This window comes from Labrus mixtus, chromosome 1 (assembly GCF_963584025.1).
Source record: "Labrus mixtus chromosome 1, fLabMix1.1, whole genome shotgun sequence".
NCBI lineage: Eukaryota > Metazoa > Chordata > Actinopteri > Labriformes > Labridae > Labrus > Labrus mixtus.
In genome coordinates, this window is record NC_083612.1 from 33,703,563 (window position 1) to 33,717,742 (window position 14,180).

The window sequence follows — 14,180 nt, forward strand, 5'->3', positions numbered from 1 at the left end:
TAGCTCTGGGAACACTGAGACCGGTTAATAAAGTTTTTTACTCAAACTTCAACACTAGAAAAACAAATGTAGAGGAGAAAAAACAAAGGTTGAGGTTCAGTTATTACTTATTACCTGAAAATCTCCAAACATCTCTCACAGACTACATGTCCTCTTCTATGTCCCAGCCACATCTCACGGTGTGCTCACGTTCAGTTTGACCTCCAAGCAAACTGATTTAGACAATCTGGATTAGAGGACGGCCAATTAATCCGAGCTTTGGCCTTGTTAGTCGCTGACGGCTGTGCAGCCCTGACCGGTCACCTGGGGACATGCGCCTCTTGTTTGTTTTTCCTTCTCAAGAATATAAAATGATTTGGTTTTTAAGTCCATTTAACAGATGTCATCCATAAATAAACAAATGGGTGAAATATTGGAAGAAATAGAGAAAATATCTTAAAAAATGGAGGTTGAACTTTTTTTTTAGCTTTTATGCACGCCCAATAAGAGCTAGAAAAACGCGTCCTGGCCCTCAGTCTGAGGCCATTTTAACAAGAAATCCATCCACTGAAAAACAGAATCGTTTCTCATTCGCATATTCAAAAATGTTAAGCATTCTGATGACAGTGTTTCATAACAGCTTCCGTGCACACAGATCCTCATAAACAACTAAAAATGCTGTAGTATAAATACTCCTACATCTGGGTCGGAGCTGGGTCCGGCTGATTCACACCGACTCATCCAGACGGAACTGAAGCAATGTAAAGTTCTTCTTTTCGGTCATTGTGGTTCACTTGACCTCTCTCGTGGTTTTCCTGAACGTTTAGCAGACTTCTCTACAACTGATAATGATGATAACACATACACTTAGCAGGTCCATCCCGAGGAACCTACAGGATCTGAGAGCTCAGATCAACAAGAAAACGATCCTCTGAAAACAGAATCGTTTCTCTTTCGCATATTTAAAAAAGTTCATCATTCTGATGACAGTGTTTCAGAACAGCTTCTGTGCACACAGATCCACATGAACAACTAAAAAGCGCTGTAGTATAACTGCCAGGCTAGTAGATGCAGATGTGACTTTGTAATGAAACAACACGCTCATGCACACATATTCTTCCTTTTATAGTGTGGTGATGTGTAAACATACAAAAATGTTAGTGTTTACAGACGATGAAGTGGGACTGGTACTCCAACAGACCCAGAACAAATTCATTTCTAGAAAATGTCAACTGGGTGTCAAAATACTCTCTACATCTGGGTCGGGAGCTGGGTCCGGCTGATTCACACCGACTCATCCAGATGGAAGTGAAGCAATGTAAAGTTCTTCTTTTCGGTCATTGTGGTTCACTTGTCCTCTCTCGTGGTTTTCCTGAACGTTTAGCAGACTTCTCTACAACTGATAATGATGATAACACATACACTTAGCAGGGCTGCTCTGCCAACTGTCACACTTTAGATTAGATACACTCAGTCTCTTTGGAGAAAGGTTAAATGTTCTCTACAATAAAACATCTCTACCATATAGTGTAGACTAACTAAACCAGAACTTTAAACTGTAGTACGATTCTAGTAACGATCCAATGATGTAGATACCACTTTGATACCACGGCAACAAAAATAGAAGTCCTAGACACCTGCTACTGGACAATTTCTTCTTTTTTTATGCCCAAAAATGTGAGAAAACTCCTGCAAATCTAAATTGTGCAAATACATTTGTTGACCCCCCTCAAAAAGGATATACACCTGTTTAAATGTTTCCCTTCAGTTGTCACTCTTGCAACAGCTTTCGGTTAAATATATGACCGAAGATCTATTTCCTTCTGTCGCTCATGTAGACATACAAAGAACGAGGAATGAGGGACTCTACACGGCACTGACATTCACTTTTCTCACTCTACAGAGCTCTTATTAGCTTGTTTTACAAAGTCGAGATAACGGTGCATAAATAGTATCAATATCTGCGATACTTGATGTAAGTTCTGCTGAATCAGGAAAGAGAGCAGGGAGACTTCAGGGTGGACTTCATGTCCAACAGGGACTTTCATCTGATCGGGCTCTGGTGAGTCCCATGAACCTCTTGGGTGGGGGGTGGGGGGTGGTTTGGGCGACATGATGTTGCTTGAATAATTTTTTCCGAAATTCAGAAAGTCAAAAATAAGATAAACGTTTGGAAAGGTTAAACATATATATTTAAGACTCCATCACACACATTTTCGAAACGTTTCAGGGTTTTTATTGTTTCATCCAAGAAGTCTCTTTTCCTGTGGCTCTGACTCTGCTGTAATAAACTTTGCTGTAATAAACTGTAATAGCGCTGTAATAAGCTCTACTGTTCAAGAGCTGTAATAGAGCTGTAATTGTCCATATCTCCCATCTCTCCCTGGGAGCCTGAGCAGAGGAGGACATCTGGACGGAGGGACCGGCTGGAGGCAACAAAGGGCCTTTTCTGCTTCATTCACCCTCCTGTCCAGTCCTCATAGGACACACAAACCAAAAGGGGCTGCTCACATTCCTCCTTCATGAGAGCTTTCAGCATCACGCTGTAATACGAGCTCACATCCAGCCATGATGCTGATCTCCATCATGATAAAACTCATACCTCTTAAAGGGCTCATCAGGGCCTTTTTATAATCACTGTACGGGTTTTCATTATATTCCCTTAAAATGAAGAGGTGAGTGTTTGACCAGGGGGGAGATATAGTGCTGAGTGTTACATGATCTGAAAAGTATGTGACAGTTATTAAAGAGCTGTCATCTTACTGGAAATGTTCATTCAGAGCACATTATTCATTTAAAAACAGTGATGGGTCCACATCCTTACATATAATGCTTGTTAGAAGGATGAAGTTGTTGTTGGCTTGAGCCTCGACGTGTTTCAGGTCATGGTAATTCAAAGTTAAATCCAAAGTGAAACGGGACTTGATTGAAGTGAATGCAGATACTTGAAAAGCCCTCTTCAGTTCTTCAGAGGTTTGTCTTTAAATAAGGACAAGTTCGAGGGGCGCAGGTGGCTTAGTGGTTAGTGCCCGCGCCCCATGTGCAGAGGCTGTGGACCGTTTTCAGGTCCGACCTCTGGATCCTTTCCCGCTTGTCGTTCCCCGCTCTATCTCTCTCTCTCTCCCTGATTTCCGGCACTGTCCTATCTGTAAAGTGGAGGCACAAAAAGCCCAAAAATCAATCTAAAAAAAAGTTGAAAGTAAAATCCACCGTGTTATCAAACATTTGACTTCCTGTTTCCTTTAGCTGTCGCCCCCCTCAGTCAGTATCTGACTGTGACCTGAGCAGGTGATATTTGGTGAATGATTAGAAAAGTCTCTGGTGGGGTCTGATGATGTTGATTTGATTGCAGCTGACTTGTAATCATTTCTTCTTGTCCCAGGTGCAAATACAGGATTTATTATGAATGATTTAAGACTGAATCTACTTAAACATGTCTGCTGGAAGCTCAAAATGATGCCTATCACTAAATGTAAGTGTGAAAGCATGGAGTAGAGGGAAACTATTAACTGGGTTTGCTGTCATGGAAACAATGGAGAGAGGTTTCTGAGGAAGGAGGGGGGAGTGTTTGGGGAGGTCTGAGTTCTCTGTAATGTGGGGACTCTGCCAACGTGCTGACTCATAGAGACCAGCTGTGACCTCACTGAAACATGACTGTGCAGGAGAGGCAAAGACTTGACATCAATCTCTGAATGTTTCCGTTTGACGTTACCTCAGTCGGATGAAGGATTAAAGAGAAATTGATCTGTGGAGGGATTCAGTGAATCATTGTTACAGATCAGGAGTTCTTCATGTTTGATGAAGTGATAAGTCAGATAGTTGTGTAAGTTTTGTTATCAGTGTTTGCATCACGTCCCTGTGGGTGTTTCTGCAGAAATGTCTGTCAGCGTGCTGCTTTATGACGCTGGAACAAGAACAGGTCTCTCTGTAGCACCTGAAGAAGCGTGAATGGAAGAAGAAGACGACAGACCAGTGCTCCCTGTATTGATCTGTTTAAAGGGATACTTCACATGTTGAAACATGAATCTGTATTGACATTGGGTCATATATGTAGAAATGTGAAATACATTTTGAAGTTGGTGCCTTCTTGGCCGAGAATAGACAGAAAGTGTCTTTTTGGCTCATGTGGATGAAAGACACCAAATCCCAGAATGCACAGCACCACAGGCCACTCCCACTAAGGTCCTCGATTTCAGAATCAGAAATACTTTATTAATCCCAGAGGCGGCCAGCGCTAGCGGCGGCCCCGGAAGCCAGCGCTAATGCAATATGATGATATTTTGCGTCACTGGAAGCTCCTTTTCAGACTTACAAATACAGAACTTTCCAGTCTCAGGGGAAATGAGGGCGGGATGCACGACCATTCAAAAATACTACCAGTTTACTACTGATACAATGCTTAATGCAAATAGGTGAAGTATCCCTTTAATGAATAAAAATACACATTGATCAGTCTAAATAACACTTAACAATGACACTTCACTGTAACTGTGGATGAATGATGTTAAGTTGTTTTGATGCACGCTGTAGTTTGAGGCTATGACCCTGGACTAATGTTTATTGTGATGACTGGTCATGTGACCATATGTATTTAACACACCTGTGTATGACCTGTGATTACGCAGGGCAAACCTGGAAGACCATACACGTTGTTCGCTCACAATAAAGTTACAGTAAAGTTCTTTTTTAGTGGATTATTGATTCATGACACATTGATCAGTGTGGCGGTGATTGTCTTCATCTTTGTTTAACCAAAACTATTACTAAAAGTGTTTTCACAAAACTTCTGAAACTCTCCTGAAGTATTCAGAATAAGCTTCATGTTTTAATGCTAATAAGACCCTGACTGATGATTATTAACTTAAGCACAGCTTTGGCACCTGGCAGCGGCATCGATTGTTTAGAAATGAGTCACACCCACATTTGTCTTGCGCTGATGAAAGCCTTGGACGTATTAGTTTCCTTCAGCTGCTGTTTCACACTTTATAGCGAGTGCTGACTTTTCTTTGCTCTAGTGCTAGCTGTGATTGCCTTTGAGGAGTTTTTGAGTTGAGCACGCTGGTGCTTCGTTTGTTAATATTTTATTATTAACAAATTGACTGTTAATGGGCTTGCTCCAACTTATCTCTCAGACTTTGTAAAACCACATATTTTATCACGGACACTCAGATCTACAGATCAGTTGCTTTTAGCTTTCCTCCTGACGTCAAAGTTGACTCTGAGGTGACCAAGCCCTCCCAAAGCCCTGAACGCTCTGCCTCTACATATAAAGAGTCCGGTCCAGACCTCGAACAAGCAACTCGGGAAAGATTTCATGTTTGAAAAAAACTAAGAAAAGAAACTTGAAAATGCTTACTAGAAGTTAAAAAAATGTTCAATTGTATAAACTGACTGTCTAATAGTGGGTTAAACAATATCAGTTATAGTGAATTCCCCCTCCTCCCCCTTTGTGTAGATTGCTTAAGTCTGTTGTCATCTTCTCATATCCTGCCTGCTCTCTCTCTCTTTCTTCATATCCTGACCTTTTTTTGTTTTTGTTTGTTATTTCATTAGAGGAAAAAAAGAGCAAAAATCCTTAGAAACTCCTCTGCTGGTTCACAATCAGGCCACAAGCTGGATATGTTTTAATGGTCCTGCTTTAACCCAGCTGTCCCTCTTACACGTTTGGGATTTAAACTGGACAGGCTGTGATGCTTTTCCAGCACATCTGACTGGCCTCACTTCAGTTTATGTGAACAGACAGATCTGAGTGTGTCTCCCTCTGAATGGATGATTTAAAGTCTCTGCAGTCTGACTCCTGCAGTCCACAGGTCAGAAAGCTAATATAGATAAGAGTCATCTGGTGCTGTGACCTCCCCCCCTCCCATCACTAGCAAGACCCACTGTGGAGCTGTCCCAGGTGTGACAGGCTTTTCCTTCAGTTGAGAAATGAGTTTGGACAGAGCGTGCTTGTTTACAAAGAGCCAATTAGCGCAGCATAATGCCGTCTCCAATTAGATTGGCATGGTTAGCCGAGAGGCCGGCTATGCCTTTGTCCGGCAGATTAAAGCCAGCCTCAGAGCACCAGGCTGCCCTTTCACCGCCGGCTCGTACTCCACATGAGGTACCATCCAACACACACAAAACACACAAACACACACACGACTCTGAGGAAAGATTGGCTTCTTTACCTGTCTGATAAAGGTAATTTGTTCCACATGTCTGAGGCATTACTTCCTTCTGCTGTAAGGTCACAGCGTTCTTCAAGGCAAAAGATAGACAGTGAGCAATATAGCATGGTCACAGTCTATGCATGTATATGACTTATACACACTCATTTTTCAGCCTCCATTGAGTGTACCCACTTCTACATTTAGTTTTAATGAGAGACATACTTCTCACCCACATCGGTCCGAATCACTCACATGCACAAACAGGACCTGTGGACATGCATCAGTGGAGAGATGTCAGAGTGGGGTGCTACACACTGCTACACAGGGAGTGCACCAGAGCTGTTTGGGGGTTCAGTGCCTCGCTCAAGGGCACCTCGGCAGTACTCAGGAAGCATCCTGGCACCTCTCCAGCTACCAGACCAACTTACATATTTATGGTCCGCACCGGGACTTGACCCGGCGACCCTCTAGTTCCCTACTTAGGCCCCTACGGACTGAGCTACTGCCGCCCCCTGATCCCCTGATTTAGAACTGTACCATCCCCTGTCAGTCTCTCCTCGACTGAACCGGCGAATCAATGAAGAAAGGGGTTTTATATAGCAGCATCTGTTTTATAAACTGCAGTATTCAGAGCTTTCAGGGCCACTGCTTCAATCATACCTAATTTATCTGGCAGACTCAACACATGCGGATTATTAAAAGAAGTATTTAAAGGGGGAAACGTTATCTGTGTATGAATGTGTTCAATAGTAAAGTGGGCGATGTTTGTTCTGTTGTATAATTAGTCAATAAAGACTTATTATAAATGTTCCACAAACAGAACGTCCCATGTGAGTGTGAGAGTTGCCAGGCTGGGGAAAGTTAAATATCAGAGTATTTAAGTGCTGTGGTGTATGGTTGTTGTGTGTATATTTAAGGCTTTGTTTGCAGAGTAATGGTATCATTACACAAATACAATCCCAGCACACATACTCTGCTCATGAACACATGGGTTTGGCACCTTTAAATAAGTTCTTATCAAAAGTAAAGAAAGCCAAGCAAATATGTTTACCTAAAGAAAGTTAATGCCCTCTGATAATGACCATGTCGTCATTAATTTGTCATGAGTGCATACTGATAGAGTGATTGAAAGAGAGAGAAACAAGAGCACAGCCTGCCAGGTCCCCGAGTAGTCTAAGCATAAAGCAGCTGGTCCAAGCCTGAGCCAGCCCTAATACAAGCTTTATCAAAAAGGTTTTATAGATCTCTTTAAAGGTAGAGAGGGCCTGACTGGTAGATGATTCAGAAGGAAAGAGGCCTGATGACTGAAGGCTCTACCTCCCATGGTACATTAAGAGACTGTAGGTACCAAAAGCAGGCTTGCATTCTGGGAGCGTGAGGCGTTTTGGGACCGCAGGAACTTTCTCAGTTCCTCCTGTCCGAAAACACCTAATAATGGTGAGAGCTCTTAAAGATAAGGTGGTGCCTGACCATTAAGAGGTTTTGTAAGTGAGAAGAAGGACTTTAAATTACATTCTAGATTTTATAGTAAGCCACTGCAGAGAAGCTGGTATTCATATTAATGTGGTATCTTTCCGAGTTGTAGTCAGTACCCGAGCTGCAGCATTTTGGACCAGTTGAAGAGTCTTTCGGGATTCATTAAGGCAGCCTGACAATTAGAGAATTGCAAGGACATGCCACTGTCTTCAGTCATTCAGAGAAGCTTCTAGATTGGGGAGGGAGAGGTGAATAACTGTAAATAATTGCACTAATGAGTCCTAAGCTTCAGAGGTGAGCACAAAGTGGAGGTCATGAATGAATGACGGGTGCTAACGATGGGGAAGCTGCAGGAGACGGACGTAACCATCCTGGCCAATTAGCTGTCAGCTGATGACCTCTGGTATTACCCTGCAGGATACAGTCTGAGCTCTCCTCCAGCATCACTTCTCACTGAACAAATCTGAAACCCTCTCACCTTTGTCCCACTAATGGAACTATTACAGACCAACGCACACAGCTTTAACAAGAAGCTTCTTTTTTTATTTTTTCACCAGAAATGTTAGAATGAGTCCTGCACTACAGACTGATCATAGAATAGAAAAAGAACAGAAAAAACTTTATTGTCTACCCTCACGACGGAAAAAAATATGTTAAAAAGTGGTGCTGTCAAGCCTGGTCTGTGTCACTATGGTATCCCAGCATGCTTTGCACGGATAAGTGGGGCTTGCAAATAGAGAACAAACCATATGACGTGTTTTTGTAGGCCAACCCGGAAGTAGCATCGCCATGGGGTCTAACAAGAATTCACCTATGGGATTTTTGCATTGGATTTTGGATCATTGCAGAAAATAAGCTCTGAGGCAAACACACGTTTCTGAAGCGTAGGTGTTTTGTTCAGCAGGATAATCTTCACAGATGAACACCATTTTTATGATGTTTGAAGCGTTAATGCGGCCGACAGAAGTAAAAAGCTAACGTTATGCTACAAGCTAACTACACCACGGTCAGATGATTGTGACGTCACTACTGTTATGCTTCAGACGATCTCCGATAAACTAATCCACGTAGCTTAACAAATTGTTTACTAACATAATATTTACCTTAACCTAAAGATTAAAGCTACAGGAGACATCTCCGACTAGTGAGAGAGTTCCCGGCCTCTGTGTCCGCCGTGATGACGTTTAATGTCCCCGACAACCACTGTAGTCACATTTAGCCACTTGTTAGTAACCACCTTTTTAAAGACGTGTAAAAACTTCAAACTTCACAAGTGGGGGTATTACCTAACGTAGTTTATGCAGTCTAACAAAACGCCAACATCTCTTAAGCTTTTGTTAGCCACAGACCTTATTTCAGGAGTCTAACCACAAACCCATTCAAAATCCCCGTTGACTTTTAGACGTTAGACCCCATGGTGCTCAAATGCTAACTTAATTCCTGGTTTTAGGACTCATTCCTGTGGCGCTCTATACAGGGTGAACCTCAATTTGTTGGAGGGGCGTTGTTGCCCTAGGGTTAGGATACATTATCCAGTGATGGCAGAGGCAAATTACTGTTTATTGTGACAGTCTGCTGTCTTTGAAGGAGAGATGTAATGGTTGTCTCTAGTTTCAAAGAACCATCTTCCTCATTAGCAAATATACGTTTTTTTGTATCCTTCATTATTGGACAGACAGGACAGTGGACAGAATCAGAAATTGGGGAGAGAGAGAGAAAGTTGGGAATGAAATGCGAGAAAGTAGTCACAGGATGTGTTCGTACCCGGGCCGTCTGCTTCAAGGACTACAGCCTCCGTACGTGGGGCGAGCAAATGAATAAACAATTCTTCTTAAACACAATTAGAGGAAGTATTTTATGTTTATAGAAAGAATATTCAATTTTTTGATCCAGCAGATGTCGCCCTTGAGCACCAGCATGAAACCAAAACAACTTGCGCTGCATTGTTGTGTTAGCATGCTAATGCTAGCGATCTTTATTATACTCGTATCTTCACACTGCATGTAAATTTACCTGAAATGAGCGTGATCTAGAAACACAGTTAAGCAGTGAGTACAGTATGTTATTCTTCTTTTCTCTAGTCCCTCAATTAAACAACTTTTATACGTGAGGGGAGGAGTGAGCCGGCCGTCCGGGCGATGTAAACAAAGTGAAGATAGGACTCTGAAAACTCTGAAAACATCACAGACAGTGGGACTCGGGTGTTACACCCATTGTAGACAGTCATGACTCAGAGTTATTTTCAGAGGATATACTTGATTTATATTATATTTAAGTGTGAAAAATCACATATACTTCATTTAAAAGGACATTACTTGAGTTTGTGTTTCTCACTCGGCAGTCAGGTTCAATGTGTGAAGACTTAATGTTTATCTCTAAGGACACAGCTTGTTTAAAGACTTCATTAATGACACAGTTTCTGGGTGTTTTGATTGGCAGGCTGCGCTCTGTGGCACTCAGGAATGCGGTAGAGAGGGCAGGTTAATTCCATGGAAAAGCAAAGACCTGCTTAGTCAGTCACTGTGAACATATTCCACTTCAGGTATCACTTTTCACAGATTCCATGCCTGTCCTGTCTCATTCTCTGTATGGTCTTTTCTGGGGAACAATCCTGTGACAGCGGTCCAGAAATTAGTAATTGGTCCTCTGAAATGAGACTTCCCAGAGCTCTGATTCCCCCTTCCTTCAGAGACATCTTGACCATGATTCCCATCCCTCCAGCTGCTCCAATGTCTACCCCTTTAAACCCTCTTGTGATTGACAACCAGGTTAAACCACCTGAAGCTAAGGTCAGCCTGTAAACACTCAGAAGTGGACTCTGCTCTGGGTGCTGCTGCTCACACATCCAGGTCTTTTGTTTGGAGTTTGAATCAACAAAATACTGAACAAAGACTTTTTCTGTTATGAAATGATGAGGAATGTAAGGCCCAGCGACCAAACCCTATTAGAATGGGTTTGTTTTTGCTGAAGGTGTGAGTTGAGGTTGTCAAAAACCTTGACACTTAAATACTTTTCAAACAAAGTGTTCAATCTCTGTTATTTTAATGATCCATAGGGTTGAAAAGAACCAAAGCCTTAAAAGAATACAAACAGGTGCATAGAAGAGGAATAAATCCTCTACAGATTGCAAGCAAACTCTTGAACACTGCACAGAAAATAACTTTGGCATGTTTAAGGTACCAATATGTTGCCAATCTTGTAGAATTTTTACAATTTTTGGCAAAAAAAAACCCAAGAAATTACCAAATATTGTTCCTGTGGTATCTAAACAGGTATTAATATAATTTTATTTTTACTACAGTCATATCAAAGTTCATGTTGACAACCGTAGCGTGAATGCAGCTGGGAACCAAATGTCCGGTGTCAGGTTTATTTGATTGTGTATGAAATGTAAAATCCCGTACATGTTTCAGTTGAACTCATTGTTGAATCATTGCTCTTGTGTGTCCACAGATGCAGCAGCTCTTCTACGAGAACTATGAACCCAATAAGAAGGGCTACATCAGAGATCTCCACAACAGCAAGATACACCGAGCCATCACCCTCCACCCCAACAAGAACCCCCCCTATCAGTACCGCCTGCACAGCTACATGCTCAGCCGTAAGATCGCAGACCTGCGCCACCGAACCATCCAGCTGCACAGAGAGATTGTCCAGATGGGGCGTTACGGAGCGGCCGAACCCAGCAGAGAGGACCTCCAGCTGGGCATGCCCCCCTCGTTTATGCGCTTCCATCCCCGGCTGAGAGAGGAGGTGCTGGAGTGGGAGTTTCTGACGGGGAAGTACCTGTTCTCGTCGTCTGACGGTCAGCCGCCCCGCCGCGGTATGGACTCCTCCCAAAGGCAGGCTCTGGATGACATCATCATGCAGGTGATGGAGATGATCAACGCCAACGCCAAGACCCGAGGCCGAGTCATCGATTTCAAAGAAATCCAGTACGGCTACCGCAGGGTGAATCCTTTATATGGTGCTGAGTATGTTTTGGATCTGCTGCTGCTGTACAAGAAGCACAAAGGAAAGACCATGACTGTTCCCGTCAGGAGGCATGCATACCTCCAACAAACCTTCAGCCAGATCCAGTTCAGAGAGGACCAGGAGATGGACGCCAGGGCCCTCGCCAGCCACATCAACCAGGAGTCCGACTCGCTGTCTTTTCTCTCCAACTCTCTGAAGATGCTCGTGCCCTTCAAGCTGGCCACATCGGGTCAGGACCAGAGGGAGCCCAAGGAGAAGAAGGTCAACATCCTGGTCCCTCTGTCGGGACGCTACGACATCTTTGTGCGCTTCATGGCCAACTTTGAACGAGTCTGCCTGATCCCCAACCAGAACGTGAAGCTGCTGATCCTGCTTTTCAGCATGGACAACAACACGGAGCGGGTGAAGCAGGTGGAGCTGATGAGGGACTACCACATGAAGTATCCCCGGGCCGAGATGGAGATCAAAACGGTGGACGGCTCCTTCTCCAGGGCTCTGGCTCTAGAAGTGGGCTCCTTGCACTTCTCCAACGACTCGCTGCTCTTCTACTGCGATGTCGACCTGCTCTTCACCAGCGAGTACCTGAAGAGATGCCGGACCAACACGGCCCCCGGGGAGCAGACCTATTTCCCCATCATCTTCAGCCAGTACGACCCCAAGGTGGTGTACGCCGGGAAGGTCCCGAGCAACAACCACTACGTGTTCACCTCCAAGACCGGCCTGTGGAGGAACTACGGCTTCGGGATCGTCTGCGTCTACAAGGGGGACCTGCTTCGAGCCGGGGGCTTCGACACCTCAATACAGGGCTGGGGATTGGAAGACGTGGACCTCTTTAATAAATTTGTGCAATCAGGGATACGGTTGTTCAGAAGCACGGACACAGGGGTCGTGCACGTCCATCACCCCGTCATATGTGACCCCAACCTGGAGGCAAAGCAATATAAGATGTGTCTGGGCTCCAAAGCCTCGTCGCACGGCTCCACCCAACAGCTGGCCGAGCTGTGGCTGGAGAAGAACGACCACGGCTTCAGGAGACTGGCGAGTACAAATGGCTCAGTAAGGACAGCGTGAGAGAGAGCCGGCGGTCACAAAAACGGTACCTGACCCTTCATCGTAGTGGTGTTCTCACTACCTAATTTATTTTTTACTGAAATCAAAGACTTTACATGGATATATTTTGGAAATATGTCTCGTTTTATATGATCTGATGAACACAAAGTGTGGGCTGAACGTATCATTACTGAAAGAAGGAGTATTGACCAGTGTTGTTGTGTTATCCTGAGGCTCATCCAGCCTGAAACATGTCATCTGTCAGCTCACAGAGAGAGGTCAACTGGTGAATTACAGTGTTTTTATAGCTGGGCAATACTTTTACATTTGATACTTTTAAATTCAAGCTGAAAAAAAAGTACAAAAAGATGTGAACAAAAAGACTGATCAAAGTACTGTGTGTCCGCTAACAGATGTTTTTGTCACTGACAGGCTCAGATATATTCCAAGTGTTTGACAACATTACAAAAAGGATCCTACGGTGGCTGACAAGTGCACAGGCTCGGCAATGGCTGGAATTAAAGAAAATGTGCAGCTTATTCAGAAACATGCAAATTATAAATCTCTTGCAAAAGTCCTACACAAATGCAACGGCTGTAGATGAGAGAGAAAGAGCTGACTTGATAACGAGCTTTAACAATCTAATGTTAGCCTGCCCAAATACTGATATCAAATATCAGTAACCTTATAAGGCTAAAATGTATGAAAAGCTGTTTAACAGTGAAAGTCTGCAGCTCTGGGTTAGGGTTAGGGGTGCCTGCCAGATGTTTACGAGGTGCAGTAAAATGTTCCCTGAGTGTTTAATGACAATAGGCTATTCATTTTACAGCAGCATTATTATGTATGTTGAGTTCAACATCTTTATTAATATAATTTGTATGTGTTTATGAGTTTTTAAAAACAGCTAATACAATCCTTTCTGATACCTGTATTTGGCTAATTAATTATTTTTAAAGAGATAAATCATTATGACTAAAATATTATGACTTTTTATTCTCTAAGCTGCAGTGTCCATCGACTGAAACTAGACCCTAACTGTAAAGGGTAAAAATGAATCAATTGTGACTAAAATGATGACACATTTTCATCTAACGGCTGAGACTGAATCTAGAATAGCTGCCAATAAGAGCAAGACTCAGTAACTTTTCCTCCACAGAGTAGTAGTTTCAAAGTGGACCTAATAGTACAATAACTTTCAATGCAGAGAATGGTGTCTTCCCCATGTCCACAGAGCGCTGCGGCTGCCTATTTTCAGCACTATGTAACTTTAGCCCCATTTCCACCCAGCAGTCGGTTGGTTCAGTACAGTTTGGTACGGTAACCTCTGAACTTGCTTCCGTTTCCATCGCCAACTGTACCCTTATTTGGTAAGCAGAGTGTTAGCCAGATGGAGATAGCTGCGTCAGCTGTGTAATAGTGTGACATCATAGCAGCCCATAAGGGGGCGAGCCAGCTTTTAATTAAGTGAAACGTTGAAGAAGAACAGGGACATAGTAAACAAGGGACCCTTTGGGGTCAGATTGGTACCCTTGGCACCCCAAGAAAAGA

The 14,180-nt window shown here is 43.3% G+C and overlaps 1 protein-coding gene across 1 annotated transcript in view; it reads left to right on the forward strand.

The window, feature by feature from the left end:
• chsy1 (chondroitin sulfate synthase 1) overlaps positions 1–13,756 on the forward strand; it is a 44,671-nt gene extending 30,915 nt beyond the window's left edge. Inside the window, exon 3 of the mRNA XM_061042703.1 lies at positions 11,061–13,756. Coding sequence (XP_060898686.1) covers positions 11,061–12,653 — 1,593 coding nt within the window. The 3' untranslated portion in view covers positions 12,654–13,756. The remainder of the gene's footprint in view (positions 1–11,060) is intronic.
• The last annotated feature ends 424 nt before the right edge of the window (positions 13,757–14,180 follow it).